General features: G+C 38.0%; 1 protein-coding gene across 1 annotated transcript in view; it reads left to right on the top strand.

Annotated features, from left to right (window-relative positions):
* The window catches only part of LOC110035628 (cytochrome B5-like protein), a 34142-nt gene that overhangs the window by 8675 nt on the left and 2526 nt on the right, over positions 1–22941 (top strand). Inside the window, exons 4-5 of the mRNA XM_020739892.1 lie at positions 18603–18680; positions 18784–18875. Of these exons, the coding sequence (XP_020595551.1) occupies positions 18603–18680; positions 18784–18875 (170 nt within the window). The remainder of the gene's footprint in view (positions 1–18602; positions 18681–18783; positions 18876–22941) is intronic.

Genomic DNA, 22941 nt, shown 5'->3' with positions numbered 1-22941 from the left:
ACATCGCCAAAAGTTTCATTTAAAAGCCCTTACGGTCATTTCAGCCCACCAAAATACATTTTTAAAAGCTCTAAACTGAAGCCAATTCAGCCCACAAAACGGGTTTTTAAAAAGTGTCAAATAGTTTGCCAAAATCAGCCCATGCAATTAAATTATTCGATATGCAAGAATTGAGTGGTGTGTATGTAAATGCTCTTAAATTTAATAGTCAAGCCTCAAGTGTTAGAAAAAAGAATTGAATGGCCCATGGATAAGTGTCAAGCATTCTAAATTGCACAAATTTCAGGTTTCCAAAATTTTCATTGAAAAATGCTCCTTATAAAACATATTGAGCCCTTTTTTTTTATCACACCAAAAGGTGAAGATAAAAAAAATGTTTCGAGCTCATGAAGGATGACTAATGATTCATAGGATTAACAAGCAGGAAACTTGCCCATTAAAATTTTATCATTGGCACTCATAGCTTCACAGCCATGAATCATGGGTATTTTGAACTGGATGAAATTATAGCATTAAGAATGTGAAACGTAAAAAGCTGCAACCAAGTACTAGGTAACCTGCATTTGCTAAACTTATAGTTACATCAAAACATCCTTTTCATTTGCTTGCATGAACTGTTAGAATAGGAGATGTGCTTAACAAAGAACACCCCCAAACAAGTATGCCCAAAATATAAAAAGAATCATGAAAATGAACTCTGACATTATTTACTTCGATATCAATCAAGATGACAACGTAATGCGTAGTAAACTATAAATCCTCTGTTAAAGTGCAGTTCCCATTTCCCACTGTTTGTATGCTATAGGTGCTATTTTTTTTTTCTCTTTTTTTTACTTTACTTCATCAAATGGTATGTAGCAACCTCTCAACTAGGCAAGCTTAAAAAGAAAACTTTTCTAATGTGGCAGATTTAATTAGAGTGACAGCAAACGAACCAGAGCCGGACAAATTTGAAGTTAAGATCGAACATATATTCCATCAGATTCAAAGTCAAATTTCAGAGTATAAAAGAAAATAATTCCTTACCGAAAATACTTCTCGAAAATACTTCTCATTGCATGAACTTCTCATTGCATGAGATATTTTACAAATGAACCCAAGAAGAAAACAATAATAATCTTACTTCCAAACGACTGAAGAAAGAGGCGTGAGAAAGAGGGCTTCGACAAAGCTTCAACAACGACAGACAACCAACAGTGATCCAACCAACCACGCCTCCCCCCCTTTTTTTCGAAGGAGAACAAATAAAAGCAAAGCTCCAAGCACACCAAGAACAGATCAATCAAGTGAGAAGAATCACTCAAAATTTTGGCAGAACCTCCCCACTCTCCAAAATTTCGGCCAACCTCTCAAGACCTCCCCAGATGAGGTTTTTTATAGGCAAGGAAGGAATAAACCACCACCTATCAGCCCCAATGTGGTCAAATGGGATGATGGGAGAGGAGGAGCATTTAGTGAGGAGGAAATGCTACTCAGGGGATGGGAAGGGTCGGACAGGGGGCAGCTCGCGACTGACGAGCCGCTCGGTCGTGCGGGGATCGACAGGGCGAGTTGAGAGTGAGAGAAGAGGAGGGCGAACCTGTTCGCGAATGGCAGAGGAGACGTGGGAGCTAGGGGTTTGCTCGGGTGGCCTCTGGTGCAGCCGATCGCAGGAGAGGCAAGCCTTCTCGTGCGAACCCAGAAGCTAAGGCACGGGGAGAAATGTCGACCGAAGAGGAGGGGGAGCGAGTCGGGATTAAGTGTGATTTAGAAAAAAAAATAAAAAGAAATGTCTTTTATTATTATTATTATTAATTTTATTATATTTAATATTAAAATCTCCCAATCCGTGCATTCTTTTGCTTGTGCATAAAAAATCATAGCAAAAATAAATGCCTCTTTTAGGTAATTTCAACGTTCCGGATGCAACGGCGCGGTCTGTTTCGTACGAATTCATCGATTTGCATGTGATTTGCTCGTGTACAGAATTATGACAATATGGTGTTCTCTCTAGCCAAAAAACGATGTCCCGGACGCGCCGGAATAGTCCATTTCGCCATCAAAGGTCGTTCGGAGAAATTTACATTTTCACCCTTTTTGAAGCTCAATTCTAGTCCGACCTTGCGCAACCTAGTGGATTTTGTGTGTGCTGATAAAGTCTTAAAGGGGTTTTCCTATGACTCGAGATCCTATTGGGAACTTCTCTCTGAGTCTTCTCATGGTGTCCTTAACCACTTGACCAAATGACGATGGTTCGAGATCACCCATGCAATACAACACAAGAGAATCATGAGGTGGCTTGAATTACTTATAGGGATGGATCTCAATACTAGTATTCTAAGATAGTCAATAGGAATTCTTAGAGCTAGATCCTTGGATCTAAGGAGAAGAGAAATGACCTCAAAATGAGGTCAATAGCATTTTGATTGATATTCTTGCTAATGGGGCTGATGCGTCGTGGGATATTCTCTAGTATATTAAGAGGATTAAACTCATATCCTCTCATATTTCTGTTATTTGGAGGTTCATTCATCGTGAGGGGAATAGACCCGCTAATTGGCTTGTTGTTGTTGGTAATACAAGTCACAATTGTTGGGTATGCTCTGTCTCCCCTCCCCGTTTACACACTTTGGTTGTTGGGGACAAAGTAGATGCTCCTTATGTCCGTCGTGATTGCCCCTCCTAGCCTGCCTGTTTGGTGTCCCCTGTTTTTTTGTTTTATGTTTCAGTTGTATGTCTTGTGCCTTTATTAGCACATTACTTTGGTTGGTTTATAGTTTTTTCTATGGCACAGAAGGCTCCTTTCTCATTCTTACTGCATGTACTTCCAGTTTGTTTGGCTAGTTTGGATCCATCTATTGGTACTAATTCCTTATTTCGGTGGTTAAAGTTTATGGTGTCCCTCGGGTTCCTCTCGAGAGGCTTTTATTATGCTGGGTATTTCGAGAATTCCTATATGTGCTTATCCCTTTGTGGAATTTTGGTTTTTTATTCCTCTAGACATTAATGCGACTGGGTCTTTTTGCTTGGCGGGACGGTCCATTATGGTTTGCACGAAGAATGCCTCCTTTGCTTGAAGACCTGCTGCACTACTGGGACAGGATTGGTTGGGACTTCTGTTACCTTCTTCTCTTCATCTGGTACTCTGGCTAATGCTGCTCTTTGCTACACATATAGTTGGTGGGAGATTTTTAGGTATACGATCTTTTTTTCCTTTTGAGTATACCATTTGTTTGCTTTTTTTTTGGGTTTTATAGGTTTTGTAGGTGGTTGAAGACCCTCTTTTGTACTCACCTTTTTATCTAACACGTAGGGAGCCGAATCATGCTCCTTTCCCAAGTCATGCTCCCCCCCTCCCCCCCCTAAATAAATAAATAAATAAATAAATTTATTTAACTCGGAAGCTTTTTTGGACATTGCATTTCTGTTTTTAAACATGTTCACAATATTTTGGTATACATGTAAATTTTGGGTATACTTATTTTGTTGGTATACAATTTTTGGGTTTATACATGTATTTTCTTGCTTTTTGCGTGGAGTTGTACCGCGGATAGTGGAACCTCTAGGTTTTGATGTATTTGTTTTGTTTTTTTAGATGGGGATCCACTGTCTCATCCCCCTTATTGTAACTTTTTAATTATTAACGTGTGAGGAGCCACGAGTTGCTCTTTTAATAATATATATATATATATATATTAATATTTTGTATGGTTGATGCTTTACTTCATTTTTTAGAAAAACCTTTTGTTTTTTCATTTTATTTTTGGCCATATGCTTGGCTGCCAAAGCTCCTTTGGTTGTTCTATACTTCTTAGCAATAGGCTTTCTTCTTGTGCTTGCAACACGTTAAGCTATTCTCTAAAGGAAATTTCTGACAAATCCGGGTATTCTTGGACGTAGTGATGGCCGCTTCATATCTTTCAGGTACCATAGCAAGAATTTTTTCTACAATCCTCGAGCCATTAAATAAAGATCCAAGAAGCCTCACTTTGTTCGCAATACTAAAAGTCTTTTGTAGTCTTCCATTCTTTGAAGTTCAAAATTTCTTAATCAAGTTCGGGACTTACAACCCTTTAATTCGTTCATCTCCTTCATATTCATTCTTGGGATAATCCCTCATCTTTTTTGCTAACTTCAAAGACATGATAAGATTCAAAACAGTATATGAGACTGTAGCATACAAGCAAGACCTTGCTTTTGACTTTTTGTCTTCTTTTCTTTTTGTTCTTTTATCTGTATCATGGTGGGCTCATTCAGAAGTGCAAGAATTTCATAATCTTCTTCCACTACTTCCCAGAGATCCAGAGCTTCCAAATATGTCTCTATTTGTGCCACCCAAATCTTGTAATTTTCTCCGTCGAATAATGCCGTGGCAATTGTGGAAAGACAGGCTGGGGCTTCCCTGTCATATCAAATTCACACCCAGATTCCTTAAAAAAGTTTCTCTGATACTAATAAGCAAGGTATACACCCACAAAGCAAACTGAACTACAACAGTTTTAATTACATTAGAATATGGAAAAATGAACTAATAACCTTCCATTAAGATTAAGATCCTAAAATCAAGCTTATGACCAAATAAAATAAGATAACCAACGCCAAAAATAAAACATAAATAATTGAATAAATTCAACTAGCAATATTTAAAGCTTCACATCAGCCGTTCTAATATATATTTATATATATTTATTGTTGAGATTTGAAATAGACTAGCTTGTTTTCATTGATAGGAGGGGGGTATTTAAATCCAAGTACAATAGGCATAATAATGGAAAGTAATAAATACAAAATAAAACAACTAGAAAAGAAAATAAAACAGAATAAAACAAAAGAAGAAATACATAATCAGAGAATAAAATCAAATAATAACTAATAACAATGTAGGGATAGTAGTTATAATCTAATATTCCCCCTCAAGTTGAAGCATAGATGCAGTCATGTTCAACTTGGACTTGAAGTCATCGAACAAAGGGCGAGATAGATTCTTGGTGAGTATGTCTGTTAGTTGACCACTGGAGGACATATATGGAACATAAATTTCCCCTTACTCAATCTTTTTTTTTAATGAAGTGTTTATCGATCTTCACATGTTTCGTACGATCATGCTGGACTGGGTTGTGAGCAATTTTGATTGTGACATTATTATCACATAATAACTACAGCGGGACAGATGCTGACATACAGAGTTCGCGGAGCATGATGCGTAGCCAAATAGCTTCATAAATTCCCAAGGACATGGATCAGAATTCAACTTAAGTATTGTTTTGGGCAACGCAAATTGTTTTTTGCTTTTCTACGTGACAAGATTGCCTCATACAAATGAGCAATATCCCGAGTTGGAACGCCGCTCATGAACTAATCGGCCCAGTCAGCATCTGTATGAACAATAATAGTCTAAGATTTATGGCGGGAAAAGAACAATCCTGAGCCCGATGTTCCTTTTAAGTAGTGGAGAATCCCACAGACAGCTTGGAGATGGTGCTCGTAGGGGTTTTGCAGGAATTCACTTATTCCAACTGTGTGACATATGTCGGAGTGAGTATGAGATAGGTAGATGAGTTTTCCCATAAAACGTGGGTAATGAGTTTTGTTGATAGGTACAACATTGAGGATAACAAATAATTTTTTATCAGGATCCATAAGAACATCAAAAGTTTGCACAGAAGAAGGTTGTTCTCTGTTAGGAGATCAACAACATATTTGCGATGAGATAGGAAAATTTTCCGAGATGACCGAGCCACTTTTATTCCTTAGAAGTACCTGAGAAATCACAAATTCTTCATCTCAAAGGACGAAGCAAAAATGTCTTTTAAGAACTATAAGGTTAGGAGATCGTTATCTATAAGAAAAATATCGTCAACATATACAATAAGGATAGCTACTTGGCTATTGACGGAGTGTCGGAAGAAGAGGGTGTGATCTAATTGAGCCTGAGTAAAACCATGACCCACGACCACCATTGTGAATTTATCGAACCAGGCCATTGAGACTGCTTTAGCCCATAAAGGGAATTTCGTAGGCAACACACTTATCCTATGGAGGCAATAAAATTGAAACCTGGAGGGAGAGACATGCACACGTCTTATGTCAGTTCACCATTCAATAATGCATTTTTGACATCTAGTTGGAATAAATGTCAATCCATATTCACTGCAAGTGACAACACGACCCAAATAATATTTAACTTAGTCATTGGAGCAAATGTCTTTTTATAGTCAACTCTGTAGGTTTGTGAGTATGACTTGGCGACCAATCTTGCCTTGTTACGTTCACCTATTAGAGTTGAACTTGATGCTAAAAATCTATCGGCATCCTACAACTTTCTTATCCCGAGGAAGGTCCACGACGTCTCACGTATCCGTTGAAGGGCATTCATCTCCTCCATTACCACCATTTTCCAGGTTGGATCAGCAAGAGCAACCTCAATAGTAACAGGGATCTAATGGTCCATCTGGGCAGTAGCAAATGTTTTGTAGGTTGGCGATAAACTATGGAAAGACATATTTTTCCATAGAATAGAGGGAGCATGTCTAATTGGGTACTTTACTTGGAGAACTCACATCTTCATTCCGATGAGGGGTTGTGATGAGGATATAGCCTGGAGTGGAGTAAAGATCCAGTAAAGAGGTAGCAGGCTCCTGAATTGGTTCATTGGGACAAATGCGCCGAGTGTAGACACAGACAGTGGGAGATGGTGATACGTGTCGAGGTGGGGAAGATCATTTTTGTTGCTGACCGTAATCTGATACATTAGGATAGCTCAATTGTGGAATATGAAGCAACTTTATTTCTTCGGTCTCTTTTGAAGTCTCGGATGTTTGAAACCAAGTGTATTATCATGAAGGGGACAAAGCTGTGATTATTGTTTCTCTTTAGGACAACATGAATACTACAAGATGAAATTCACAAAATAGGATTGGATTGAACTTGGGATTTTTTATTGATTTTTGACAAGTTCTTTTTTTGTTTATTTATTGCGAATGTAATAAAATAGCCCATTTGTGTGCTAGACTTACTTTGGATAGGTCTTTCCTTTGGGAAACTGACATTTGTAACTCTGATTTGTTGAGCGTGGTTGAGGTTGATGCCAACCATGTTGGTTCTTTTGCATAGCTTTTATAGCTATTTATTGTACTTTTTTTATTTTTTGTTTAATGCAAAATGCACATCTTTAAAGGATAGTGGGAGATGGTGCACTTAACGAGACAGGAAACTCCTTAGTGGTGGGAACAATGGGAGGACCATCCATAGGAGTAGGATAAGGGACAGTGTTGGGTAGCTCAAGCTCTCACTAACTAGCGGTCAATTGGTACCGGAACTAGTAGGAAAAATAGCGGAAACACAAAAGCAAACTTTTATTAATATTAAAATAAGTTTACAACATGGCTCAAATAGAAAATAACAACACAAACACAAAACGACACAAACAAACACTCTACGTATATTCCAATGGGTGGTGGAGGTCGGCGAGGTGGGTCAGACGGCTAGCGGAGCTAGTCAGTGACGAAATGTTGGTGGCAGCGAGGGGAAAGGTGTGAAACCATAGGGACAACAACAGGGAAGGATTGTTGGTGGCTAACAACAATAATGTGGCGGTTGCGAGAAGCTTAAACCAAGTTAGGAAGGTAAAATAACAGTAGTAATGTATAGAGAGGGGAATGGTTTGGTGTCGTGCTAACGGAGGGAGAGTTCGGCGGTTGAGTAGTGGAGACAAAGTTTGAAGAAGTAGAAGGGAGGATACATTCATCATCTCGGAGAGGATACAACCAAAGCATCACCAACTCCTCGGATACTGTCCACAAAGGGGAATGAGACTTAACACATGAGATTCAAAACTAAACGCACTCAGAACTGCCTCCCACACACACAAAAGAAAAGAGGTGGAGAAGTCAAGAAGAATCCGTAAACTCTTCCCTGAAAAGACTCGATGTGGCGGATACGTGAAATAGCCCCACTAGGTCGCGTAAGTTCGTGATCCTTCTCCCTCACATGGGATCGCCCACTGTTGCGATTCGTTGCGCGGCTCCTGCTCCCGTTAACGTGATTCTTCTTTGTGATCCTTGCTTCGCTATCGTTCCTGTGAAGGTTCGTGGACTCTCTGTTATTGCGCTGGTTTCTCCTGCTTTCGCAAATTCTCGCGGGACAGGAACTCCCCGAATTGAGGCGCAGTTTAACGCCTGGGGGCGTTATTTTAGCGTCGGAATTAGGGTGTTGGTAGCACCCATGTTAGTCTCCTGGGGTTGGGGGAGCTTTATTTTCATTGGTCGAAGCTTCTGTTTCATTATCAGCCACTCTGTATCCCACTGACGACTGCACTGTCACCCGAGGTAGTTGAGGGTCTTCCCCAGCTTCCATATCGATCTGTCTTTCTGGGGTTGTAGACCATGCCTATACTGATGAACCTTCTAAAAGTACCAATTATCGGCTTAAGAGAGCGTGCAGTGAGAGCAATCTGACTCTTCTTGCACGGTGACGGTGTTGCTGGTACAACATTGTCCTAACATAATCTTGGTTGTATTTTTCCAATATTGGGGGGGGGGGGGGGCCTGGTCCGCTCGTCTACTAATGTCGTTATGCTTAAACTGGATCCTGTGACCTCAGACTTTGTCAAAGGAAGGTGATGCGCTTCCTGTCATTGATGAAAGAATACATGTTTTTATATAAGTCGTGTTGAGTTCTTTGGTCATATTGTCAAAGTCGTCCCGACAAAAGGTGACAGACATCCATAGAGACCACGTCACACCACACTTGGTCTTGCAGTTGGCCTCTGATAAAAAATTTTACCAAGCATTTTTTATCGATGCTGACCTAATTCTTCTTCTTCAGCCACGTCAGTGAATATGACTAGGCATGCTTTTAAGTTGTCCGTCTCAATTTCTCTATCATCTGCGTTGATGTCTTATTCTTGCTGCTCCGACCTTCGATTATTAGACTGCATACCTTTCCCTTTACTGTGTTGTGGGTGTAGAATATGTTGTGGCGAAGCCACTGCGAATCTCTAGTGTTCTCAGCCTGCAAAATCCGTCGAATCAAAGGCGCCCCTCCTTCATGTGAGAGAAGTTGATACTTCTCATCCTATTCTTCAGCTTTCTCTTCATTGTTAATTTATTCTACGACGCCTTGATCTATGAGTGTGACGGCCCTGTTCATGGGGCTACTGGAGGCAATGCGGCCATAACTGTTGCACAGGTAGCACTCCCTGGTTGGCACTGTGTTGAAGGAGTTACCCTTCTCTTATGTTTTCCCGCTGTGATTGGTAGTGTCATTCCCCGGTCCAGGCTTACCTGTGTCTCCTAAAAGATCCTTGTCTGTTGTGGTAATTGTAGGTAACAAGGTTGCTGCTTAAAAGATGATTGTTGTTGACTCTACTTTTGTTGTCTTTCCACCTTCAAGGCCAATGTCTTGACATCCCCTAGCATCCAGTATGGCTGCAACTGTGTCATATAGTTGATGACGGGTTTCAAACTCTCGAGATATCTTGCTATTGTTTGTTCCTCTAGCTCTATCAGTTCGCATTTCATCTGCAAGTGGTCAAATTGGATAGTTAGCTCTTCAACTTAAAGATACCTTTGTTGCAAGTTGTGGAACTTTAGAAACATATCCTAGCGATAGTGAGGTGGGAGTTACTTTTTCTGCATTACTTTCTTCATCTTCTCCCACCTAGTGATCTTTTCACTGCCTTCCTTCTTCCACTGCCTTTGCACATTTTCCCATCATAGGGAAGCGCTTTTCTTCATCTTAATAGAGGCAAGCTTGACCCGTTTGTCTCGTGGTACATCTTGATATTCGAAAATCCGTTAAATGGTTGCTGCCAGTCGATAAACTCTTCAACTTAAAGACCCCTTTGTTGCAAGTTGTAGAGCTTCAGAAATATATCCTGACAATAGTGAGGTGGGAGGTACTTTTTCTGCATTAATTTCTTCATCTTCTCCCACTTAGTGATCTTTTCACTGCCTTCCCTCTTCTTATGCCTCTGCACATTTTCCCACCATAGGGAAGCACTTTTCTTCAGCTTAATAGCGATTAGCTTGACCCATTTGTCTTCTGGTACATCTTTATATTCGAAAATACGTTCACAGAATTGTAGCTAATCGATAAACTCTTCGAGATCCATACCCCTTCAAATTCTGTAAAGTCCATCTTGATGCCAAACTCCCGTTGACCTCCATAAGGAGCCTCTTCTCTTGGTCTCCTTTGATATTGGATACCGAAATGACGTGGTCGATATTCTTCGTCATTGTGATCTTCCCTGTGGAACAGATTCATCTCCTTATCCCGAACGAAGTTAACCTCTTCTTGGTTTCCGTCATCCAGCTCTGCTAGCCGCCATTATAGATGAAAAATTTCACGTTGAATCTCTACGATGATCGAGTCTAGCGTGTCTCTCTATGGTGGCATGGCTAGGTTGTGCATCGAAAGAAAAAATTTGATGGAGGTGAATTAGGTAGGGGTGGATGCTGCCTAGAATAGGACTAGGGGATGGACTAACTTTGATACAAAATGATACTAGCAATAGTAGGAAAAATAATTTAAACACAAAAATAAACTTTCAATAATATTAAATTAGGGTTACAACATGTCTCGAACAGAAAATAACAACACGAACACAAAACGATACAAACAAACACTCCTACATGTATTCTAATGGGTGGTAGAGGTCGGCAAGGTAGGTCGGATGGTTAGCGGGGATGGTGACAGTGACAAATTGCTGGCGGTAGCGAGGGGAAAGGTGCGGAACCGTAGGGACAACAAGTGGGAAGGATTGTTGGTGGTTGGCAACGATAATGTGGTGGTTGGGATGAGCTTGAACAGAGTTAGGAAGGCGGAATAACCCTAGTAATCTGTACAAAGGGGAATGGTTTGGTGTCGGGGTGACGGAGGCAGAGTTCGACGGTTGAGGAGCGGAGAGGAGAAGGTTTGAAAAAGGTTGAAGGGAGGACACAATCACCGCCTGAGAGAGGGTACTGCTGAATTACCACCAACTCCTTGGATATAACCCACTAAGTGGAAAAAGACTCCACATAGCAGATTCGAAACTAAACACGCTCAGAACTGCCTCTCACTCACACGAGACAACTATTTATAGCCTCCCAGACACACAAAAAAAGAGGTGGAAAAGTCGAGAACAATTCAGAAACTCTTCCCTGAAATGGCCTAGTATGGCAGATAACCAAAATAGCCCCCACTGGATCGCGTAATTTCGTGATCCTTCTTTCTCCTTCGTGTCGGATCGCCCGTTGAGACGATTCTGCTTCGTGATCCTTACTTTGCGATCGTTTCCGTGAAGGTTCGTGGGCTCTCTATTATTGCTTTGGTTTCTCTCGCTTTTGTAAATTCTCACTGGCTTCGATCTTGCGAGATTGGAGCGCCCCGAATCAGGGCGCAATTTAGCGCCCGGGGGCATTGGTTGCTTCTGCGTCATCGAGCTAAAAAATAGGGAATATTTTCAAAGGAGACAACAACACTCACATAGATTTTGTTTGTGGTTGAATCAAGACATTGATACCTTTTTTGAGTTGCGGGGTAGCCAAAGAAGATACATTTTATGGATCTAAAATGAAGTTTGCTCCGAGTAGGGTAGTGTTCCGAATTAAAACAGTGCATCCAAAAATTTTGGAATTCAATTGGAAAAGACCCGATTGACAGAAAAGCATGACATCAGGACAATTTTATGAATTTTGGAGGGGACTCTTTTTATGAGATAGGTGATAGTTAGAATGACATTGCTCTAAAAAATGTTTCAGGACATTGGATTGAAACATAATGGAGCGAACAATATCAAGGAGGTGACAATTTTTTCTATTGCCTAGCTCATTTTGTTGAGGAGTGTACATGCAAGAACTATAATGGAGGATGCTTTTACTTATTAGGAATTGACTCAAAATAAAGTTGAAACTCACGTCTATTGTTGCTCCGAAGGACCTGAATAAGAGTTTTGAATTGAGTTATTATAAAGGTTTAGAAGTTTTGGAGGGTCATTGCGACTTCCGATTTGTCTTTTAAAATGTAGACTCACATCATTCGAGTGTGGTCATCAATTAAGGTCAAGAACTATCATTTATTGGTGTAGCTAGGGATGCGAGAAGGTTCTCATATGTCACTGTGAATGAGGGAGAAAAGTGCGAGATAAGTAATGGATTCGCTGATGTTTGACTAACTTACATGTTTCACCATTGAAATTAGAGAGCTTTTATTAGGAAACATCAAAAGATACAAAATTTTCAAATATTAAAAATTAGGATGAAACAATGTTATTATCGGTCCCAAGCCCGGATGTGAAAAGATAAGGGTTTTGTTAGGTAATCCACAGTCAGCGTAAAACTTGTTGAAAAAATCATGACATGAATTCTTTTGACATTTGTGTAAGTGTTAGGGCGTCCCCTATAAGAAACGTGTTGTATAACTTGAATACAGTGAAAAGTATGCAATGGTCGCTACACCGGCGTCTGGGTGTAGTATCAAATTAACAAAGGTTCTCACATTACGGACGAATGCGGATAGAGAAGTTAGTCCATAAAACTAATGAAATTAATATTAGACTAAGATCTTGGAATATGGGTACTCTCAATGGTAAATTAATGGAATTAGTTGATATTATGACTTATAGAAATATTAATATCTTATGTATTTAATAAACTAAATGGGTTGGAGAAAAGGCTCAGGATATTGATAACTTAGGTTTTAAACTTTGGTATTCTGGTAAGAATCACATTAGAAATGATGTAGGTGTAATTATAGAAAAGAGTTTGAAAGATAATGGTGTGAAAGTTAATAGAGTTGGAGATAGAATTATAGCCCTTAAAATTATCATTGATACTAAGATTTTTAATATTATAAGTGCTTATGCTCCTCAAATAGGTTTAAATATAGGGTCTAAAGATAGTTTCTGGAATGACTTAGAAAACTTAATACAAATGATATCTCTTGAAGAAAGAATTTTTATTGGAGGAGATTTAAATGGATATGTCGGTAGAGTGGTAGAAGATTTTAAAAATATGCATGTTGGATACAGTTTTAGAGTGACTAATGAAGAAGATAGAACTATTTCAGATTTTGCTTTTACGTGTGATTTTGTTATCACTAATACTTTATTCAAGAAAAGAGATGAACATCTTATTACTTATAAGAATTGATCTAATAAAACACAAATTGATTATTTTCTTATGCGAAGAAGAGATCGTCGAGATTGTAAATATTATAAGGTCATTCCAAGTGAGGATTTAAGTACCCAACATCGTTTATTAGTTCTAGATTTTAAGATAAGAGTTGTAAAATAAAGAATACTAGGTCTCATCATCGTAGAATTAGATGGGGGAACCTAAAAGACAAATAAAATTATTTTTATGAGTAACATTCAAGATTTCAAAATTTGGGTTGTTCATGATGAAGCAAATTCTATGTGGAATATAGTAACAAACACTATTAAACAAATAGCAAAAAAATGTACTTGGAGAATAAAAAAAAAGTTTCTTTAAATAAAAATAGTTGATAATGGAATAATAATGTGTAAGGAAAGATAAAATATTAAAAGTTATGTTATAAAAATTGTTATAAATGTAAAAGCTTAGAGAGTTGGGAAAATATCAAACGATCCGCAGGGAGTTTAAAAGAACAATATGTGACGCTAAAAACTCTGTTTTTAATGATCTTTATAATATATTAGATACTAAGGAATGTGAAAAATATATGTACAAACTAGCCAAACAAAGAGAAAATAAAGTTAAAGATTTAAGTCGAGTAAAGTGCATTAAAGTTGAAAGTCAAAAAGTGTTTTTCTTAGAAAAAGATATTCAACATAGTTGGGTGAGTTATTTTGATAAAATTTTTAATGAAGTTTCTGAAAATACGATCGACCTTAGTGATCTTAATATCGTGAATACTAATAAAACGTTTCATTTTTACTGTCGCATTAGTAAAAAAGAAGTTGAGGAGGCTTTAAAGAAAACTAAAGGTGGAAAGTCTGTAGGACCTGATGATATCGAAATTGAAGTATAGAAATGTTTAGGAGATTTGGAAGTTTCTTGACTTAATAAACTCTTTAATATTATTTTAAAAACTAAAAAGATGTCAAAGGAGTGGAGGAAGAGTATTTTGGTCCCCATTTTTAAGAATAAAGAGGATGCACAAGAGTGTGCAAATTATAGAGGAATTAAGTTGATGTGCTATACTTCAAAATTATGGGAGAGGGTAATTAAACATAGGTTAAGACGCGTATTACAAAGATTTCTCATAATCAATTTGGATTTATGTCGGGCATATCAACTATGGAAGCTATACATTTATTGAGAAGTTTAATGGAGAAGTTCAGAGATAATAAGGAGAATCTACATTTGATTTTTATTGATTTAGAAAAAGCTTATGATAAGGTTCCAAGAGATATCCTTTGGAGAGTTCTTGAGATGAAAGGTGTTGATATGACTTTATTCAAGTCATTAAAGATATTTATACTAGAGTTGTTACTTGTGGATTCTTTTTGCTTTAGTTATAGATGGTCTTATTGGACATTTACAGAAGGATGTACCTTGGTGTATGCTTTTTGTTGATGATATCCTTCTCGTGGATTAAACGAGAGAAAAAGCCCAGGAAAAACTTTAATTATGGAGGTCTACATCAGAGTCTAAAGGCCTTCATTTGAGTAGAATTAAAACTGAATACATGAAATATAATTTTAGTAGTAGTAGCTCTAGTGACAGAAATGTAACTTTGGGTGATCAAATTATTAAAAGGTGTGAATAATTTAGATATCTCGGGTCTGTTGTTCAAAGCAATGGTGATATAGATGGGGATGTTAATAGTAGAATTCAAGTTGGAAAAAGAACGCAATGGGGAAAAAGGATTCATGTAGCTGACCTCACGTAGTGGGATTAAGGCTTTGTTGTTGTATTAAAAATTAGGATGACCTAAACGACAATTTAATAACATAGTGAGACATTCAATTACTCGAGTTAGATTACAACTTTTGAGTGTCGTATCATCACTCTCCGTATTGTCTTCTTGAAATTAGTTGAGTTCAACTATCCTTTTTGCAGTTTCAATCATCCTCTCCGAACGACGATCTTGAAAAATACAACTATCATAAGAGCAATTAACAACACAATCGACATCACTTGTAAACTTGCTGACTCATAAGGTACATTGTAACTGGGGAACATGTAAACAAACTCCAGAGGTAAATCAGTCGTTAGTACAATGGATCATTTACAAACAATGAAGCTACAAGATCCATCAACAATTCTAACAAAATTTTTTTCAGAGCATGTGTAGTAAGTCGAGAAAGCTTGCTAGGAGTCAGTCATATGATCTATGACATCTGAATCAATAATCCATTAAGTAGAAGAGGAATAAACTGTGAGAGCCCTAGAAAGAGACATTGTCAAACACGAGAGGTCAATGGACCCTCAAAGACTTGATTGATTTCAAGAAACTTGATCAATTGCTCCATCTGGTTTTTTAGGGACTCGGAGGAATCTGGATGTTCCAAGTAGGAGTCGATTGAGCAGTGCCTTGTTCGACCGTCGCCGTAACTCCCTTAGCAACAGAGGATTTGACTTAAGGTTTGTATGTGGGCTTACCATGAAGTTTTCAACACTTATCTCGGGTGTGGTTGGGTTTATGACAATAATCACAAGTCTAGTGATCGGTCCGCGGTGGTATGAATGAGGGTTGAACGCTATTTGAGTCAAGGCTGACGACTCAGCTAAAGGTGTAGAAGTGTCGAGCATGACAAGTCTTTTGTTTTCTTCCCAACGAATCTCAATAAAGCAGCTCGAGCGGAAAAAAGAGGATCCCGACAACAGATACAAGCCAGGACTTCATCAATGTTTTTGTTAAGGCCAACAAAGAATTGAAACATAAAATCTTTTTCTTCAATTTTCTGGAAGAGGGGTTAGTCGGCTGGAGAATCCCAATTGTAGTCGTAGTACAAGTCGCATTCCACCCATAATGCAACTAGGTCATTATAGTACCGGGTCGTTGTTCTTCACCCATGCTTTGCCTCCTGAGTTTTCTTGGATACCTCATTGAGTTGGCTGAAATTTCTTACATCCAAGTAGGTGTCGCGGACATCCGTTCAGAGAGCGCTCGCGGAAGGGAGGAACATGTATGAATGACCAATTGAAGTCTTCATTGGATGAAGAGTACACGAAGGAGAGAAATGATATAGAACTAAAGTTCAAGAATTTACAGGGAAATTATTTGAATATCAAGCTTGGTTAACCCTTTATAATTATTTGAATATCAAGCTTGGTTAACCCTTTATAATTATTTGAATATCAAGCTTGGTTAACCCTTTATAATTATTTGAATATCAAGCTTGGTTAACCCTTTATAATTATTTGAATATCAAGCTTGGTTAACCCTTTATAATGATTCTTTATTTGCTATTATGTATTGGGTGGTATTATAATAATATGTTGATCATTAAATAAGAAAGGGTATATAGTTTGTCCTGCAAAATATGGGATTTTTATGTGCATCTTAAATATGCATGGCCACATTCATTTAAATTTCAGATTTTTATTGATGAAGGAATTATTTCAAGAAAGAACTAAAGCATAGAGGAATAAATTGTAGAGGAAGAAATGATTTTAAAGAAGGGACTTATGATTTCAAGGTACAATTAATGCTTCTTGTTTTAAGGGAGTGGCCACTCTATGCTTGCTTACATGAACAAAAGATACCATCCAAAATTTTATCAATTTATTGTTAATGTGATCATGTGATATCTTCAAAGAGGCTACATAATGTGTCATGTAAGAAAAATTGTTTATCCACTTACGAACTTGTATGTATGTATGAATGACCAACATGTAAGAAAAATTGTTTATCCACTTACATAATTATCATGTGATACCAACCATGACATGACCACGGAGTTATCCACTTACGAAGCTCCTTATGCTTGATCAGTCTTTGGAGGCTCAGGAATCATACCTGTGAGGTGATCGAACTTCCCATGTCATTTGATGAACAAAGAGAATGCTTGGGACAATTAGAGAAAATTATTGCCGTTCAACTTATAAGTTGTGATCAAGAAATTCATGTTGGCTTTCGATCCTCCAGTCTGTAAGAAAGTGAAGGTTGGAGTTGATCCTCCGGTGGAGTCAAAAACGCCTTCTGAGGGTGATTCATTTGAAAGATTCAACTATAATTTTGATTGAGCAAAATGATATGTTGTTGTGGTTTTGAGCCATCAATGAATTTTGGTAGAATCACGACAACCAGTACAACTGCAAAAATTATAGATAGGACAACTCCAGGGATACTTTTTGCAGAACAACGACAAGATTGGCTTGAAATAGGAGGAATCTGGCTACAACAGAAGTCCTCTAGCAAACAATAATAGGACGAATTGGGCAGCATATCTTCTGTTCGGTGGACCCTGAAGAAAGAGCGGCAGAATTCTGCAGACAGGCTAGGATCTTCTGTTCATTGGACCCTCTAGGAAGAGTGACATAATAGAATGAAACATGCGGACAGAGCTAGGAGGAATCCTTCTGGAATTCTTGTAGTTCACTGGAATCTGCTGATCGTTGGACCTGACAGGAAAGGCTGCCGGCTTGGAGAAGGTGGAGGCAGCGGCTGCTGGAATCGACAGAAGATTGTGGGGACTATTGGATCTAGGTTTATTTTTTGATATCATGTTGAGATTTGGAAAATATCAACTTGTTTTCATTGATAGGAGGAGGGGTATTTAAACCCAATTAAAATAAGCATAATAATGGAAAGTAATAAAAAAAATAAAACAGAATAAAAAACAAAAAAAGAAATACGTAATCAGAGAATAAACTTAAATAATAGTTAATAACGACATAGGGAAGAAAATCAATTATATATATATGGAATTTGCATTTACTTTTTGATAGCTTTGTTCTGCGTGATTATCCCTTCCACTTTGCACCCTTCACTACCCTTAGCCCAATTGTTCCACTAAAATCATAATTAACATGGTATTGAATTCATCCAGTGATGAGTTTTGCTCTAGGGGTGTCAATAAATGACCCAACTTGTTAACTCGACATGAAAAATCTTGGTTTTGGTTGACCAGATTAATTTTTAAGGTGGGTTCGGATCTAGAATCTTGATTTGTATAATTTTTTAGTTAGATTCAATTTTAATTTGATGCAAATACCCAAATTTGATATGAATTCAACCCAAACTTGTTCAAAGATGTATTTTCCAATAATATTGTTGTTATGCTTTATGTTAAATTGATTGGTGTGAGTTGGTTTGAAGTTGAATTTTGTTTGGATCATTTAATGAACGGGTGGCTTCAAATTCATGTCAGACTCAAACGAACTCGTTAACCTGAATTGACATCTTATTTTGCTTTAGTTAAAATTTTTCGACTTCTAGATGTTAGTCCATGCTATCTGATGTCTACAAATGGATGTTAATGATCACTATTGATATTAACATAATGTGATTTTCGTAAAATAACATTAAACTAACCACATTATTTTCTATAAATAGTATTGCTAGCTAGATGAATTTGCTATCTATCCAACATTGAACCAAGCAACCCCTAAAATTATTACTGATAGAAGTATAGCATCCACTTTTTTGATAATTTAATGATGCCACTCCATGTATTCATTTTCCTTTTTATTACCTTTTTTCTTTAGATGTTTAGAACTTATAGCAAGGAGGAAGTTTCTTTTCATAATAAGAGGGATGACTGTTGGATTATTATCAAAGACAAGGTTTTGTTATAAACTTTCTTTAAATTTCTTTCTGAATTTTCTTTTGATGTCCTTTTGTGCTAAAATCATTGAATCTATAACGCCATTTGTTCTCTTCACGCAGGTATATAATGTAACTACATATGTGGAAGAGCATCCAGGTGGGGATGCCATACTGAATCATGCTGGAGGCGATTCGACGGAGGGATTCTTTGGGTTTGCACCTATTATAGTTCAAATTGCATGCTCATTATGACTAATTTAGTATCATATTTAGGAAGATTTACATAATATCTTTGCATTTACATATTTAACACAAATATTGATTTTTACCTATATGCCACTTTATCTATGCATGAGAAAGTGTATTTCACTTTATAAAAGTTAAAATAATGGTATTTTTGATGTGACATGAAAGATTTGGGTGGTATAAATGCAAAAGTATAGTTTAGGTGTTAAACCTATAAATTTCTAGGAATTGGGTGGTATGTATGTGATACGATCCGACATTGAAATCAACACGGGTTTTTACGTAAGTTAGGGCAAACACAAATATTTTCTTCAACTCACAAATACAAAAGATAAACACCTACAATTCTAGAGGTAGGCGACCTCTCTCAATTCCTACAATTCGAGAGGTAGGAAGTCTCTCCCAAGACTTAAACCTATGACTCATAACTCAATCTCTTGCATAAACCTCATCCTAAACATAACAAGACTATTTATACCCAATAATAATAATAATAATAATAAACGACTAAATTGTCCTTAGGCGTACAAAAAACAAATTTGTCCTTAGGCTAAACGCCCTCATAACAATACTCCCTCCTCAAAAAGACACATTGTCATCAAGGTGAAAAAAAAAAATGAGTGTTCCTCCTCCCTTACAACCGTCTATATTTCTTCATTCTCTGTTTCCTCATCCTACACTATGAGTACTTGTAATCTTTGATTCTTGCAATGGTATCTTAGGTAAACATCTCAGCACACCGAAAACATACCTCATTGGCTCGCTTATCTTGAATCTTTGTCTCTATAAGTCGCTTTAGTGTCCCATGCACCCTCCCTCTAAACTTCCATTGTCCGAACTTTTGGCATTCTTGTGGTTGTAGTCATTCCGTACGTAGCTCTGTCTTGTTCTTGTTGGCTTTCTTTGTCAAGTTCTTGTCTTCTACTATCCGGGCCAGCTCCATCATCTCCCTCAATCCCCGCGGTATTAATAGTTGGAGTGCTTCCCATATGCTGGCTTTAAACCTTTCATGAAATTCCTCTCAAACACTGCTTTAGAAATCCCCTACAGTCGTTCCGACAATAATTCAAATCTCTCTCTGTATTCCATGACCGTCCCCTCCGGAGTCAAGACATAGAATTGCTTGTGTTGATCTCCTTCCCGAATGGCTCAGAAATATTCTAGCAAACAATCCTTAAATTCATCCCACGAGCGAATCAGGTATCTAGCCTCACTTCACTGAAACCAGGCTAAAGTCTTCCTCTCCAAACACAATTCTAGCGCCATGAGTTTCTCCTTCCCATCTAACTCATTCACTGCGAAGTATCGCTTCGCCCGATACGCCCACCCATGTGCGTCCTAACTCTAATATCACCCCACTTGCTCTTCCTCTGGTATTTCCCCCCATGTATCTTGGGTGGAACTCTCTCCTCTGATCATAGGCATACCCAACTCTCGATTCCCTCCTTTCTCCCTCATGTTGTTCCGTATCTCTTACACCAACCTTCCTCCAATTTTCGGCACACCGCCTTCCCTTGGAAGTTTCCACTCCCCCTCCTCTCAGAGTCCTAGGGGGACACTCTTATTGGTAGATGATGTCTTCCTTGTTGGCTTCTCGTTTGGTTTCCTTCCCTTTTGATCCGGCCAAGGATTCTTTGATCAATCCTTGGTACTGGAGCGATCGACGTGTCGTTGGACTGCACCTTCTTAAGCTTTTTCATCATCTCTCGTATTTCTCCTATGCTCTCAAAATCCATCCTCCATTGTCTTTCTATGGACGAAAACCTATTTTCCATAATGACAAACTTTCTTCCATCCTCGATCTGATTTGACTCGTCTCTTCCTCTAACTTCTTCTCCCACATCTCTTTCACGCAGCTCTTATGGTGAATGTATCACTAGTCAGTCGACCTGGTCGGTGCTTTCAGTTACACAGGGCACTCAGATCGCGACTGTATTGCATGTGAGGAAAAGAAAATCGCAGTAAGCCGCCTCCTCATTTTTGCCTTCTCAAATAGCTCTGATCGTGAAATATATCGTGCAGACGACACGTAAGGAAGAGAAAAAAAGGAAGTTTTGGGTCTTTGTAAGCCGTTCCCCGTCGCTACTTTCCTCAGCTAGCTCTGATCGTGACTGGATCTCGTAGACGGCACGAGAGGAAGAGAGGAATGGGAGTTTCTGGTCTCTGTTCGCCGCTTCCCGGCCATTGCCTTCCCAGCTAGGTCTGATCAGAATTGTATCAAGTAGAAGGCATTGAAACAAGAGCAATCGTGAGTTACGGATCTTTATACGCCCTTATTTCGTTGATGTCGTCGATCTTCATAGAAGAAGACACGATTCCTTCGTCGTCTTCCCTGCAAGCTATGATCGTGGGGAGAAAAGTTGTGGCTTGTCGCTGTGAGCTGCGATCCTATAGTCGTAGTCGCGACTGCTTCGCGCGAGTATTGAACGGAAGGAGGTGCGTTCTTGTCCTAGATATGCTGCAATTCTTCCCCGCATCACAATCTACTGTCTTTTGTAAGACGCAAGCCCTTCGTTGCCTTCTTCGGTGAGCCGTGAGGCTAACTGCATGACGATTTCGAGCACTTCTTCCCAGAAACGTTGCTCCGATGCCAATTTAATACGATCTGACGTCGAAATCGGCTCGGATATTTACAAAAGTTAGAGCAAACACGAATATTTTTTTCGGTAATCTAAACAACTCATACAAATAAAAAAGATAAACACCTACAATTTTTCGAGAGGTAGGCAATCTCTCCCAATTCCTACAATTCGAGAGGTAAGAAGTCTCTCCCAAGACCTGAACCTAAGACTCATAACTCAATCTGATATCTAAGTCTAACCCTAAACATAACATGACTATTCATACCCAACAACAATAATAATAAACTATTAAATTGCCCTTAGGCATACAAAAGACAAATTTGCCCTTAGGCTAAGCGCTCTTTTAACAGTATTTACCACAAACATTTTCCTCATGAATTTTGATTGAGGTTGCAAACATATATATCGCGAGCCGTATATTTGGCTTCTTATTTCTTTTGCTCTAACCAAACGCCAGAAATTTCAAAATTTTCCATTTGATTTGTTCTACACTCTTTGCAATAAAATAGCACATATAACTTGCCTAGCATTTATTTTGCCGAAAACCAACTATAAATAAAATTTGAAATGCTGAGATGTCCTACTAATGCAATCGACCAAATGAACTCTGAGTATAATTCAAATCCCTTGAGTGAAATATAATGAAAGACGCTAAATCCAATAATCTGGTTTTCAACCTTTACTCCATTTCTTTCTCTTGTCCAATCTTTTCATGATATAAACTTCTCTTTATTTCTCCTTGATCATATTTTATGAATTTATCTCATTCAAAGTTTTTCAAACAATGAATTGCTTAGCGAATTCAGAGATTTAAAACAAGCATTTCAATCTGATGGAGATATTCAATGTAAAATTTGTGATTTAACGTGCAATAATATTTGATCAAGTATAAAAAGTCAGAGAATGCATTTCGTTTACAAGAAGCAATAATATTACTAGAAGTTCGAAGTATGAGTACTTACCTTGAATTAGATGGCTTATGTTCACTCTCTTGTCCTTCACTCCTTTTTAAATTTAAAACCTATTTAAAGTTTGTCAATCTCCGGTCCCTTGATTTTTTGGTTTTCCTTTTGCTCGTGATCTCGAAATGAATCTATCTGTAAAGCAGTAAAATTATTTAGGAAGATTTACGAAAATACCACTCAATTCCTATGTAATCACATATCTAACACCTAAACTTCAATTTTTACTTATATGTTACCTTACCTATGCATATTTAACCTTTTAAAAGTTAAAATAGTAGCATTTTTAATGTGATATGAAAGATTTGGGTCGTATTAATGTAAAAATCAAAGTTTCTTTGTTAGATATGTAAATACATAGGAATAGAGTGGTATCTATGTATATCTTCCAAATTATTTAGAACCAGGGCAGAATAACATAAGATGAATCTGGTCTGATTTGTTTGTCATCTTCCCATACCTTGACTGTTAGGTTTTCCTTTTTAATC

This window comes from Phalaenopsis equestris, unplaced genomic scaffold (genome assembly GCF_001263595.1).
Source record: "Phalaenopsis equestris unplaced genomic scaffold, ASM126359v1 Scaffold000002, whole genome shotgun sequence".
NCBI lineage: Eukaryota > Viridiplantae > Streptophyta > Magnoliopsida > Asparagales > Orchidaceae > Phalaenopsis > Phalaenopsis equestris.
Note: the sequence above shows the minus strand (reverse complement) of the source record. Positions and strands in the feature narration are given on the sequence as shown.